This window comes from Melanotaenia boesemani, chromosome 12 (assembly GCF_017639745.1).
Source record: "Melanotaenia boesemani isolate fMelBoe1 chromosome 12, fMelBoe1.pri, whole genome shotgun sequence".
Classification (NCBI taxonomy): Eukaryota; Metazoa; Chordata; class Actinopteri; order Atheriniformes; family Melanotaeniidae; genus Melanotaenia; species Melanotaenia boesemani.
This window is the reverse complement of record NC_055693.1, coordinates 35,196,558-35,211,408: the sequence shown is the minus strand read 5'-3', so window position 1 is coordinate 35,211,408 and position 14,851 is coordinate 35,196,558. Positions and strand designations below refer to the sequence as shown.

Genomic DNA, 14,851 nt, shown 5'->3' with positions numbered 1-14,851 from the left:
CACACCTATGTACGCTCATACACACCTATGTACCCGCATACACACCTATGTACCTGCATACACACCTATGTACCTGCATACACACCTATGTACCTGCATACACACCTATGTACCCGCATACACACCTATGTACCTGCATACACACCTATGTACCCGCATACACACCTTGCATACACACCTATGTACCCGCATACACACCTATGTACCCGCATACACACCTATGTACCCGCATACACACCTATGTACCCGCATACACACCTACGTACCCGCATACACACCTATGTACCCGCATACACACCTATGTACCTGCATACACACCTATGTACCCGCATACACACCTCGCATACACACCTATGTACCCGCATACACACCTATGTACCCGCATACACACCTATGTACCTGCATACACACCTATGTACCCGCATACACACCTCGCATACACACCTATGTACCCGCATACACACCTATGTACCCACATACACACCTATGTACCTGCATACACACCTATGTACCTGCATACACACCTATGTACCCGCATACACACCTATGTACCTGCATACACACCTATGTACCTGCATACACACATACGTATGGGTTTACACTTGTTGTCTTTCTCCATACTATGTGAATTTCATTTCTTTGATTTTTGTTGTTTTTGATGTTTGGACAATATTTGACATTATTCCAACATTTGCTGGAGGGCCCACGCTTCACGGTTTCATTAAGTTAAAGAATTTAAGTTTAAAGAAGATTTCTGTGATAGTGATGATTGCACTGCAGTACAAACTGCTTTCTTGTCTGGACAATAGTGATGTGAAATAAAAATACCAGTAACAGTTGTCCTCAGCTCATCATTAAGTAAAATAATCCTGGATTTAGTTTAGCTTCAAAACAAAAAGAACTTGATGTGAATCCCTGAATAGAATATTTTGCATCATAAACTTTTGCTTGTTCATATTTTCTATCCACCCAATTCCATGATGATGGAAATAAACTTTTATCATAAGTGCAACAACACTTGTTTCTTTCAGAGGTGTGTGTGGGACTAGTGCACCATAATAGATGAATTTAAGGTGGGGAAACGAAGAACTGGTGCTTAGGCAGGCTCTGGAACCAGCTCATCAAAAAGGGGCTTTGGTGATTCATAATTTTGGGCTATAAAACAACATGAAGACATTGACTGAAGGGGCGTTTTGTAAGAACATGCTGGAGGCTGGTGCTGACTGGGAAGCTGCTGCTCCTTCTTCTTGCCCTGTAATTTGTCGCTGCGCTCGCTCAGAGGCGTGTCTGTATCCGGAGGAGGGAGCTTCATGTCTGTGTTTTCACTGCAGCAAGTCGAGCATGAAGCTCGTTTGTGGACGAAGTGAGAAAACTCGTCTTTTCTGCTGTTGACTCATATTCTTGCCGAGGGTCTTTGCTGAGTCACTGTTTGGCCCCTGCTCACACCTAAAGACAGTAACACTGCTGCCGTTTCCAGAGAGCAGCGTAATTACTCATTTACTGTAACTGGATCCAGGACATGTTTGGAATAGTTTGTCTGTGGTTGAACTGGGTGTCCAGCTGGTGTGCATGTGTGGAAACATCCCATCCACCTACTACCACTAGCATCCTGATAGTCCCAACGTTTTGTTCTAAACTGTATTTAGTTGTATGAAATGTGTGTTTGAGCCTCTTGGCCAGGACTCCCTTGAAAAAAAGACCTTTCGAGTCTCAATGGGACTTTCCTGGTTAAATAAAGGTTAAAAAAAAAAAAAAAAAAAATACATGAACGCAGCCAAACGGCAGGTGAAGAGACTTCTTTAGTAAAAGCTTTCTTTTGTGTATGTCTGCTGATGAGACGGACGTCTCTGGAACCAGCAGAGTCTCTGCTGTCATGTGACTCCTGGTTTGTGTGGAGAAATTAGTTGAAGCTCTAACGTGGACAGAGATGTTCTCCTGGTTTTCATTCCCATTTAACTGCTGGGGTTTGAACTGTGTTTGTTTTGGATGCCGATGCTTGGTGGAGATTTTTAGCTGAGTTTCTCCCGTCATGTTGCTATGCTACATGTTAGCATTGCTGCTTCCTGGTGGCTGCTAATGTCCTCTGGAGCGCGTGGATCTCATGCTGCCTCCTGTACTGGGGAGGTTAAAAATGCTAAAGAATTCCAGTAATCCGAGACATTTTTATTTTTCAGAGTCTCACAGGATCTCCTGGTTTAAAATGACATGTCAGAATATTTTTGCCCTGAAGTAGGCGTCCTTTTGAAATGATATTTAACCATATTTTTAGAGGTAGTTTGATCCGCTTATTGCTGGTTTCCATTAAGCGATCAGCTGTTGAGCGGTGTGAAAGTGTGGTTGTCTTCTGAACTCTTTGGAGCTGATTCAGAGTTCCTGTGTTGATCCGGTCTGTAGAAAACCTCCAGCTGCTGTTCTGATTCAGAGAAATCACTGTTAATATGACAACATGTTTCTGAATGCATGTGTTTCTCACTGACTGCTTCCTCTGTGTGTGTGTGTGTGTGTGTGTGTGTGTGTGTGTGTGTGTGTGTAACAGTGTGTGGTGTTTCCACTGGTAATGAGATGACATGCTCGGTACTGAGGGGAGAAAACTCCTTGATTTAATTCAAAGTCTCTCCATCAGAGACAGATGGAGGAGCGGTCTGTGGTCTGCCGGGTTTTTCCAGCAGGTCTCTGGATGAGTGTGTCTCTAACTGAATGGGTTTGATGTTTGCTGGAAAAGAAGCATGTATAAAAGAAGTCGTCAGTAGCTGTGTTTCCATTACACTGTTAAAAGAATTGCGCTAAACCTAAATATCTCAATAAAAAATGGAAATGAAACACCTACATTAAAAAAAGTCATATATGGCTAAAAAGTGTTTCCTCTCTCATCAGGTGGTTTTTCAGACATGTTGATATAGAACTATATTTACATGTCCCTGAACGTGACGTAGGGAGTCACATGACCAGTTCATTTTAAGTAAAGATGTGTGAGTAGATGCAGGAGGAGACGAAATCTTTCACAAATAAAAGAAAAATATAACTGAAAACAGAAAAGCATTAGAATCTCCTTCCTCGCGGGTCGAGGTTTTACAAGAATAACGGCTAATGTTCTAAACACCATTCAGTAGAAACACCTGCAAATCACAACTGCGCTTTGTTGAAATGTTAGAAATGTCGCTTTTATTTTGTGAAAAACTGTAACGCAGCTGCTGGCAACATGCCGAAGGATCAGAGGGTTTAGAGGACTGGTACCTTCAAACCAGGTGAAACAACAGCAGCGTTTCAGCTTAAAAACCATCGAGATCTGTGTGATGTGAGCCCAGTTCGATCCAAACAGAGAGACACCTCCATGATCACATGACCAAGCTTTGAAAGGTTTGTTCTGGATGTTCATCCTGATAAAACCTCTCAACAATTCCAGCTGTTCATGCACAGATTTGTCTGGTTTCTTTTCTGCAGCCTGTCAGCTGTTACTGTAAAAAGCAAATAAAGCAGATCCGCCATTATTTACATTCTTTACATGTTCAGACAGAGGAGGAGGTTACATGGGAACATGGACAGGATTTTAAATGTCCATGAGATGTGGATTTAGAGCCTGGATGTGTTTGCAGATGAAAGTAAACCAGCTATCAGACCACATTCCTGGTCCTGGTCTTTCCTGTTTAACACCAGACACAAGGAGTTGATGTGGTGGAAAATCTCTGTGCACCATAGAAACAGCCTCTGCTGCTTGTGTGGTGTGTTTGCTGTATTTCTGGATTTGTTATGTTCAGATGAGTTCAGGTGGTGTTTATGTACCGTTGTGGTGCTTTCAGGGCCATTCTCCCCTCGTGACGGGGGCGCTGCAGAGTGGAGGAGCCTCTGGACACAGATCAGAGTCAAAACAGAGGCTGTTCAGGACTGAAATAGTTTTATTTCGTTTCACATTTTAAAGCTCAGATAGCTGAAAGAGAGCATTATTAGGCTGGCTGGTTTTCCACTGAGCTGACAATGTTAGATATTTAGTTATGAATAAACTTCCTGTGTAGTTTGTGTATTTACTTACTGTAATGTGTCTCTTTTCTCCTCCAGGTGGCGCTGCTCGGCCTGGACCTCTTATCTGCCTTAGTGACCAGGTTACAGGACAGATTCAGGGCTCAGGTGGGAACAGGTAAGATCTTTTGCTTGTCTGGCTGAATTACAGTATTTCTGAATTGCTAAAACACTCCGATCTGCAAGCTAAATTGTCAGAAGCCTAAACACAGGTAACCAATCAGAGCCCCTGTGGTCAAAACCTTAAGCTCGCTTCACCTTGTTAGACACTACTTACAAACACTTTTGCAGTGTGATGCACTTGTGGTGCAAAATGGTAAATACATGCAACACACACAAGTGTCAGCAGCTGAACACGATGAGGGAACCAGTATAAGCCAGTTCATTCCTGAGCTGGCTTTGGTAGGTGAAGATTTTACAATGGACAGTCTGAGGAAGACAAAGGGCACGGCTAAGAGGCGTGTCAGGGCTGCCACATCCAATCATGGGGCCACCCGGGGCCTTACAACACCCACCATCTTTTGACGTTTCTAAACAATCTTTGAGATATTTTGTTAGGACAGCAGGACCTTGAGCATGGAGCACATCCTGTGTATGTTGTTGTTTGGAAGAATTTAAGTTTCCATCGTGCAGTCCAGATTAGGGATGGGTCAATATGAACCAAGACTTTCTCAATGTACACACACACACACACACACACACACACACAAACACACACACACACATATATATATATATATACATATATGTGTGTGTTTGTGTTTTTCTATGTTTTTATGTTGTGAAGTGTCCTTGGGGGTCTTGAAATAAAATGTATTATTATTATTAATATTATTATTATGATTGTTTCAAGTTGTTTATTTATCATATGTACATACAAGACAGCAGTGAAATGCAGTCATATGCGTTAAGATAAGTGGGCACATGGATCAATACTTGACATACACATAAAGGCATCGGTAAAGGTACCAGAGCAGCCAAACATCAGCTGCTGGTTGATAGAACTGTTGCCCAAGACTGCAAAACCATACAGACAAACCTGTGCACTGCCCGGGTTGATTACCAGAAGACTCAAAGCCACATACATGATCCTTTAATGGCTGAAGCTGTACATGATCAACACACTCTAAGAGCCTTCATTACAAACTCAATGAGGCTGTGGCAGACCACCCCTGAGGCCAACTTTGAGCCAATTGCTGCCAAGTCTCCATCAAATGTGGTATATACCAAGGAGGAGCTTTGTCCCCGCTGCTGTTCTGCATAGGCCTGAACCCCCTCAGCCAATTAACCAATAAGACTGGCTATGGCTACTGACTCAGAACTGGGGGCACCATCAGTCACCTCCTCTACATGGATGACATCAAGCTGTTTGCTAAGAGTGAGCAAAACATTAACTCACTGATCCACACAACCGGGATGTACAGCAGGGACATCAAAATTAGGGCTGGGCGATGGGTTTTCAACAATCATAAACTGCTGCTGCTGCAGACTCCTCCCACTGCTGCAGACTCCTCCCACTGCTGCAGACTCCTCCCACTGCTGCAGATTCCTCCCACTGCTGCAGACCCCTCCCACTGCTGTAGACTCCTCCCACTGGTGCAGACTCCTCTCACTGCTGCAGACCCCTCCCACTGCTGCAGACCCCTCCCACTGCTGCAGACCCCTCCCACTGCTGTAGACTCCTCCCACTGCTGCAGACCCCTCCCACTGCTGCAGACTCCTCCCACTGCTGCAGACTCCTCCCACTGATGCAGACCCCTCCCACTGCTGTAGGCCCCTCCCACTGCTGCAGACTCCTCCCACTGTTGTAAACACCTCTTAAGTTAAGGGCTGGACACACGGGAGGCGATGTTGCTCCTTCTCCATCATTTTCTATGGAACTTGTGTGAGGAGGTGAAAATGGCTGCCCTCCTCCAGCCAAGCGACAAGTGACATTCGTGCACGTGAAATGTTGCGCTCGTGCACATAGACGTGTACACGGGGGCTTGCGACACGACACAAGAAAATAGAACAACAAACACTGAACAACTTTGGACAAACACATCACTGCCATCTCGTCTCCATGTTAGTGAAGCGTCTCTCCCGGGCCTGGATGGGGAGTGTGGGGAGGGTGAAGGACGTGGCTTCAATGTTTCGCCACGGCTACGGACCTGTGGTCAAGCTGCACCATAGAGCCGAATATGACGCGGATTTCAAGGTGAAAACAAAATGTCTCCAGACTCATTTTTTCCAGATCGGGCAGAACATTGCTGCTGGTCTGAGAGAGACTAGAGCTACGGGGACCTGGTGGAAAGATGCTGGTCTGTATTATCACAGACCACGCTTCAAATGTCACGCTGCCCCCCCCCCTCCCCCACAAATCATGATTATCATTTTCCCCATAATGAAGCAAGCCTAACTGGAATGTCATTCGGACTGAAGAAATGTGGTAACAAAGAGAGGGAAGGTAATCCATACAGAGGGCAGAATAGCACTTTGTGTGGACATGGTCTTAATTTTTAATCACAGTGGCCTCAGCGACCCCTCTTCTCTTTGGAGGACCCTTTTGGGGGTCCCAAACGCCAGGTTGGGAACCACTGGTCTAGAACAATCTACCTACCTTTCTGAAAGATGTTTTTACTCTTCATCTTTAGTTTCTCCTCAGTGGGACTGAACCTACATTCAAGCTTAGGTTTTATTCTATCCACCAATATTTGAACCCACATGCTCCAGTCTTAGGTTGAATATCCAGTCAGTGGACCAGTGGATTCCAGCTCCCACACTGACTCAGGCAGCAGCTTTCTCCCATGATGCATCTCTCCTCAGATGCAGCGGTCTTCCTTTTTTCCCAGAATTCCATTTGGTATTCCTCGTATGCTGCTATGAGAACCTCTCGTTCTGATGGGGGATGTAACTGGCCACCTTTTTGTAAGCGGTTGCCATGGTGACTCCAGGTAACTGAGCATGTGGTGGATAATTGATGTGTTTTGGGGTTTCTAAGATGCTCAGAGTTGATGGGAGCAGTTTAAAACTGCTGGAACCAGACCGGCTTCCTGGAACGGATCCCTGGAGATCCCAGTTCAGCTCCTGTCTCAGTCCGGCTGCCGTGTTTTTCTCTCTGTTCGCTCACCTGTAGGAAGGAGGCGCTTTGAAGGCAGCGAGCTCCAAGGCCCAGTCTTCATCAGTAAAGTCCGCCATCAGACTCTGATGCTGGTTAATCTTTGTTTTAAAAAGCGAAGTAGCTCCACATGAAGGATGTGCTTCTTTCAGATGTTTCTGCAGCCTCAGTCCGACGCCTGATAGATCCTGATCACGTCACAGTATTATCATAACGAACCACTCATAACGGAGTCCGTGCACAAACCTCATCCCCTTCTAGATTGGTATGGATCCTGCTTGTTTCTGTACGCATCCACAGCAGCAGAAAGCAGGTCAACATGAAGGACACGCTCACGTGCACAGAGACGGGAAACGCTCCTGACTGACCTGCTGATGTGGAGATTTTCCTCCTCCCTCTGCTGTTGTCGCTGTCTGTAAGTTTGTCTGGGTCCAATCCCAGAAACAACACCTCATGGCAGTGGTGTGGGCCCCAGTCTGCCCTGGTGGTTGTCCTGGTGGTTACCATGGTGGTTGCCATGGTGGTTGCCATGGCGGCGGCCGCTGTAGGACATGGGTGGACTGGCTCCTGGTGTGGATTGATCCCCATGAGATTGTTTCCTCACAGCAGCATCAGGCCAGATGTTTGTCACTTTTACTGTTTTATACCCACATTCAGTTTAGAGACAGAACATGTGTGTGTGTGTGTGTGTGTGTGTGTGTGTATACATGTGTGTGCGTGCGACTGTGTGAAATGTTATTTATTAATTGTTATGTAATCTATTTTAATGTGTGTAAAAGCTTGTTTTATTTTTAATATGCATGAATTGCTTTTTTTTATCACTTTGTGTTGCCCTCAGCATGAAAACGCCTTATAAATAAAGTTTGATTTGATTGTTCCATTAACCTTCTCTGTTTCCTCCCAGTTCTGCCCAGCCTTATTGATCGATTGGGAGATGCCAAAGACCAAGTACGAGACCAAGACCAAACACTGCTGCTAAAGATCATGGAGCAAGCTGCCTCTCCACAGGTGCACATCAGTAGTCTCACATCCACAAGCTGAACTCCTGATGATTTGTGTGGGTTTAGGTCCCAGTTTAAAACCAGCGGCTCTGGTTCTGATGCCTGGTGTCTGTGTGTGCTGCAGTATGTGTGGGACCGGATGCTGGGAGGCTTCAAACATAAAAACAACAGGACCAGAGAGGGAGTGTGCCTTTGTCTCATCGCCACGCTGAACACGTGAGCTCCTCCTCCTCTTCACACAACACACAGAAAATCAACATTTTTATGCATCTACACCTCGTTTGTTCTATTTCTGTTTATTTCTGTTTATACATGGTTTATTACGTAATGATGGAGCCAGTCTGCTTCCTGAAAAACCAAAAATCATTTCATTTAATTTCTGTCAGCTGATGTTTAAATTAAAAGATTTTTTCGTTCCATGAGTGTATGCTCTCAGCTTCTTTTAAATATCCTCTCATTATTTTTATTATTATTATTACACTAAGGTGATTTAACTAATACTAATAAATAAAAATGAAAGAAATAAAATGCTAAAACGTACATTATTTTTTATTTTGTAAGTGTGGACTCTTAGGTTTTTGTACATTTACCAAGAAGTAAAATAATAAGAAGAAAAGAAAATTATATTATCATTAATAAGATCATTTAATGACTTTTTAAAATTTAAAAAAGAAATCGAATACTGAAACATCATATTTGCTTTCAGAGATGAGCATTTATTGTTTTATTTCATTTGAAGCAGTTTCCTCCAGTTCATCTGTTAATCAAAGCTTTTTTTATTTCTTTGTCTATATTTTTGTTATTTTTTCAGATATGGAGCTCAAGGTCTGACTTTAAGTAAAATAGTTCCTCACATATGTAACCTCCTGGGGGACCCCACCAGTCAGGTAACCTCTCTTCTGGTTTTCAGTCTCCTCACGTTTAATAAAACCGACTTTTTTCTAACTGATGGCAGGTTGGACATTACAGCTCGTTCTGGAGATAATCTAACCCTGAACTGTATTTTCATCAAGTCAAGACAGAGTTTGTGATATATTTTAGATAAAAAAAGTGATTCTGTACCTTATTTTAATTTAAATGCTTTTTCATTTTCAGAGTATAGCTGCATCTTTTGACTCATAAATAAAATGAATAATAAATAAAACAAACTGTATTTTCATTTTCTTCTCCAAGACTGCTCATTTTGTCAGAAACAGCGGGAAGATCTCCATCATGTTCACGTCTATGCCAGAGTCAAATAATGCAGCTATGACTGAAATGAAAAAGCTTTTCTGCTGATGCTTTTTAATTTTCAAATCTGACATTTCAAATAGAATTGTGCTTCCTGTTTGCTGGGTCTGTTTGGAAAATTAAAACTTAATTGTCCTTTTCTTTATCATTTTAATTAAGTTACAAAATGAGCCGTCTTGGAGAAGAAATTAAAATGCAGTTTGTATTATTTTTCATTTTATTTATGAGACAAAAAATGCAGCTGTATTCTGAAAATGAAAAAGTATTTCTGTTAATCCATTTTAAATTAAAATAAGGTACAGAATCGCCTCCATAGTTGTAATCACCTTATTTAACCAGAACAACGACTAGAGATGACTTTCCCTGAGAAGGTTTTACTCTGACGTCGTCCTCAGCTGCTGGCCAGCCTGGGCCGCCCCCTACTGACCAGCTTCGGTAGTGCAGCTGTAGCTTCAGATAAACCCAGAGAATCTGCTTCAGATGGAAGAAAACCTTCTCAGAGTGAGTGACGGTATGTTGTACTCAGGTACGGGACGGAGCGATGAGCTGCTTGGTGGAAATCTACAGACATGTTGGTGAGCGGGTGAGGCTGGACCTCAGCAAGAAGGGTCTGCCACAGTCACGGTAGGAAAACCAGCCTCCATCACTCATCACCTCTTTTCCCAGTTTGCCAACATTTTTCTCTGACACACCCTGGTACATGTGATGATGCTGTATGTGATGAGGAAGAGGAAGATTAACCCCCATGTCCACATGGATTCTCCCCCTTGTGGACTGTTTGCGTACTGCAGCAACGCTCCCCTGCAGGGATTTTACTGTTTGTCAAGCTGAATGTACGCCGTGAATAAAAATGTTCTGACTTTTCTGATATAGTTACAACAAAGTTTAATTCAGTTTTTAGATTATGAAACAAAACTTTGAATAACTAGATTGTGTGCTTTTGTAATTGCAGCCATTAAATAAACATATATTCACACCCACGTCCATTTGACCAGCTCCACATGTTAAGGCAAGGCTGCAAAACCAGCCTGTAACCTGCCCAGTGCTGACTGACCAATCAGAGAGGATCTACCCCAAGACACGCCTTAAAAGACCGCCCCCGTCATTTACATAATGAGGCATGGATGCATACAGAAATATAAACATGACACAGAAATAAATGCGCTTGGAAAAATAAACAAAGGAAGAAAAACTGGAAATAATGAGGACGTAGATATGACTGAATAAAAAAGTGTAAATAAATGTCAGATGTAAATAAAAAACAAAAGAATCATTTTGGAGATATGAAAATGTAAAAGGACAATAATACAGAAATAAATACAGACATAAAAATAAACAAATGAAACAAACTGAACTGAAAATGACCTGAAAAAGTAAAAAAAAAACAGGATATTAACACAAAGTTAAATTAAAACGGTTGAAATGACTAAATATAAAATTATGTCATGTTTTATAGCTTAATGGAAAAAACTAGTTTTTACATTTTTTGTCATCATTTTATATTTCTGTATTTATTTTTAGTTTGGGCCTCCACATCATCACACCTGCAGATGTCTTCACCGAGCTTTCTCTGTCCACTTTTTCCAGGTTGAATGTAATCTTCAGCAGATTTGATGAAGTCCAAAGATCTGGAAACATGATCTCCTCTGGCTCAGGTGAGTGCTCCTCTCAGGTGTTTTCTGCTCTCTGACGTGTCTCGTAATGCTGAACCTCAGCGGGAGCTGGGCCTGTGTGACTACCGAGGCGTTCTGTGGGATCCGGGACCGTTTGTGTCCAGCTCAGCCTGGCAGCTGTTTAAGTGGCTCAGGTGAAATTCAACACCTCCGCTCCGTTCACTCTGCACTTTAACAGCATGAACGCATGAAGCAAAGTGACTCGATGAAGGAGGGACGGGTCACGTTTTAGATCCTACATCGTCAGGTCGGGTTTCCACTGGTCGGATTTGGTGGTTATCCTAACGGCTCAGGCGGGTGCAGGTTGGTAAAACTGGACCCGTGCAGGACGGCTGCATTGTCTGTTCATGCCTCTGTACCCCACCTCCAGCTACTCTGACCCAGGCCTACGCACACAATCTGGAGAACTGCGACACCAGCGGTGCAAAATAAAAGCAAAGAGATGTGAAATGTGAGACGTTCACACCACATGTTAGATATTAAGGCTGTTAGAGGCATACTTGACATTGATAGTCCTGAAAAAGAAAAGAACAACAAAAATTCAGGACATACAAGAGAAAGGAGATGTTTGTCATTAATAAGAACCTCACCTGCTTAAATCTGTTCTGTCTTTCTGAAACAAAACATACATATTATAAATTCTGTTCAGGCTATTAAGACCCATTAATAATAATTACTATTGAAAATGACATGGTTGCCGTCGAAACGCGCTCTCTAGTCATCTGGGTGTTTCTCACCTGTAGATATTCAGAACTTTGATGGTTGGATATGAAACCTGCTGGACCACATGGAGCCAGACTCCGGAGTGAGCGGGTCTTCAGCCACTTACACTTAAACTCATCTGTGTGGACATGGTCTTAATTTTTAATCACAGTGGCTTCAATGGTCAATGCCTCTTTGGAGCACCAGGTTGGGAACCACTGGTCTAGAACAATCTACCTACCTTTCTGAAAGATGTTTTTACTCTTCATCTTTAGTTTCTCCTCAGTGGGACTGAACCTACATTCAAGCTTAGGTTTTATTCTATCCACCAATATCTGAACCCACATGCTCCAGTCTTAGGTTGAATATCCAGTCAGTGGACCAGTGGATTCCAGCTCCCACACTGACTCAGGCAGCAGCTTTCTCCCATGATGCATCTCTCCTCAGATGCAGCGGTCTTCCTTTTTTCCCAGAATTCCATTTGGTATTCCTCGTATGCTGCTATGAGAACCTCTCGTTCTGATGGGGGATGTAACTGGCCACCTTTTTGTTCCTTGTACAGAAGTAGGAGCCACAGCTTCACAAAGGGTCGTGGTTACGTTTGTGCTCTCCTTTTTCTCTATCTCCTTCTTTCATTCATCATTTTATTGTTCAGAGTGGGTATGTACTTCCACACTGATTAACAGACGTGAAGCATCCAGTACATCCGTAAATACTTCACTACGTGACATTGTGTTATCCTCTGCACATGTGTGTCACTTCAGGGCCACGTACCGTTCACACTTCAATGTGATGAAGGTCGCAGTAAAACCACCACGTAGCCTTAAACTGCAGCTTTTTTAGGCTCTCACTTTCACCACATGGTTTCTCCACCTGTCAGCTTCTTTCAAGCTGTCCTCCATGATGGATGGATGGATGGATGGATGGATGGATGGAAGGAAGGTTGGAAGGATGGATGGTTGGATGGATAGATGGATGGAAGGAAGGTTGGAAGGATGGATAGATGGATGGATGGAAGGTTGGATAGATGGATGGATGGATGGATGGATGGATGGAAGGATGGATGGATGGATGGAAGGAAGGTTGGAAGGATGGATGGTTGGATGGATAGATGGATGGATGGAAGGTTGGTTGGATGGATGGAAGGTTGGAAGGATGGATGGATGGATGGAAGGATGGATGGTTGGATGGATGGATGGATGGATGGATGGAAGGTTGGAAGGATGGATGGATGGCTGGATGGAAGGAAGGTTGGAAGGATGGATAGATGGATGGATGGAAGGTTGGATAGATGGATGGATGGATGGATGGATGGATGGAAGGTTGGATAGATGGATGGATGGAAGGTTGGATAGATGGATGGATGGATGGATGGATGGAAGGTTGGATAGATGGATGTATGGAAGGTTGGCTGGATGGATGGATGGAAGGTTGAATGGATGGATGGATGGATGGATGGATGGATGGATGGATGGATGGATGGATGGAAGGTTGGCTGGAAGGATGGATGGAAGGTTGGCTGGAAGGATGGATGGAAGGTTGGCTGGATGGATGGATGGAAGGTTGGATAGATGGATGGATGGATGGAAGGTTGGATGGATGGATGGATGGAAGGTTGGATAGATGGAAGGTTGGATGGATGGATGGATGGAAGGTTGGATAGATGGATGGATGGAAGGTTGAATGGATGGATGGAAGGTTGAATGGATGGATGGATGGAAGGTTGGATAGATGGATGGATGGAAGGTTGGCTGGATGGATGGATGGAAGGTTGGCTGGATGGAAGGTTGGCTGGATGGATGGATGGAAGGTTGGCTGGATGGATGGATGGAAGGTTGAATGGATGGATGGATAGATGGATGGATGGAAGGTTGGCTGGATGGATGGATGGAAGGTTGGCTGGATGGATGGATGGAAGGTTGAATGGATGGATGGAAGGTTGGCTGGATGGAAGGTTGAATGGATGGATGGAAGGATGGATGGAAGGTTGGATAGATGGATGGATGGAAGGTTGGATGGATGGATGGATGGAAGGTTGGATAGATGGAAGGTTGGATGGATGGATGGATGGAAGGTTGGATAGATGGATGGATGGAAGGTTGGCTGGATGGAAGGTTGAATGGATGGATGGATGGATGGATGGATGGATGGAAGGAAGGTTGGATTAAATTTTTATTTCTATATTATAACTTTTTTTTAATTGTGAATAACAGGTATTTATCCGTTCTTCTTCCTCCAGTGAGTTTCCTCAGTTTCTGTGACAGTCGGAGTACACAGGATGGGATTGCTGGTTTTTGATGCATATTTTAATTTATTAGTTTTTGGCGTTGAATGGTTGGTTGGTGGGAGTTGTGCGTTGTAATCCAGGAGAATGCTGCAGACTTTCAGACGGGAGGCTTTCTGCTGGAGGAGTGGTTTGCTGCACAGGCAGAGGGCGGGAGGGGCTGGTGGGAGGATTGGCTCAGAGCAGAGGGAGTGGAGAGGGATATTCAGAGGAGAGAAATGGAGGAATAACCAGCCAGCGTCTCTGTAGCAGCATCTGGAGGTAAACAGCAGCAGTGATCAGCTGATCGTTCCTCCTCCTCCTCCTCAGTACTGACTGCTGCTCTGCATCATGACGGCTGGAGAAGGTAAGGCTGGATGAGTTTTCTGCTCACACAGCTCAGACCACCACAGGAAGCCAGTGTCTGCTGGTTTGTGTGGAGAAATGAAGAGTTTAGAGGTTGTTATGTAATCTCCCGTGGGTTGGTTCTCTGAGCTGCTCCTCGCTCCAGGACTCCATCTCTTAAAGCTGGTTGTTGTAGAAGGAGGAGTCCCTGCTCCGGTCTTTGACTGGATCACTGGCGTAAACTGGTGGAAGGTTGTTTTTGACTGGAGTTTAGCAGCTTGAAGCTCCATTTTGTTCCACTTTCATGATGACAGATTTTATGTCAATGCTGAGATCAACCAGGTAAAATTCCAGCAGTTTGTTATGAAAATCCATTCAGCTGTTAAAAATAAAAAGATCTTCCAGACTGTGTTGTTTTGAGAAGCGCCTCCTCTGCAGCTGTCAGATTAAAAGAAAGTGACTGGAGGAAAACACGATCAGCAGCATTTCCAGGTCATTCCTGCAGCGACTTGCTCTCATAGCAAAG

The 14,851-nt window shown here is 43.9% G+C and overlaps 1 protein-coding gene across 29 annotated transcripts in view; it reads left to right on the top strand.

Annotated features, from left to right (window-relative positions):
• Positions 1-14,851, top strand: part of clasp1a (cytoplasmic linker associated protein 1a) — a 122,267-nt gene that overhangs the window by 29,898 nt on the left and 77,518 nt on the right. For 28 of the 29 annotated variants that reach the window (XM_042000760.1, XM_042000757.1, XM_042000751.1 and 25 more), the window contains exons 3-8: positions 4,054-4,132; positions 8,016-8,119; positions 8,237-8,328; positions 8,924-8,999; positions 9,869-9,966; positions 10,930-10,997. In XM_042000760.1, coding sequence (XP_041856694.1) covers positions 4,054-4,132; positions 8,016-8,119; positions 8,237-8,328; positions 8,924-8,999; positions 9,869-9,966; positions 10,930-10,997 — 517 coding nt within the window. Of the gene's footprint in view, positions 1-4,053; positions 4,133-8,015; positions 8,120-8,236; positions 8,329-8,923; positions 9,000-9,868; positions 9,967-10,929; positions 10,998-14,194; positions 14,348-14,851 lie in introns of those variants that run through there. The other variant, XM_042000761.1, reaches the window with a different exon arrangement.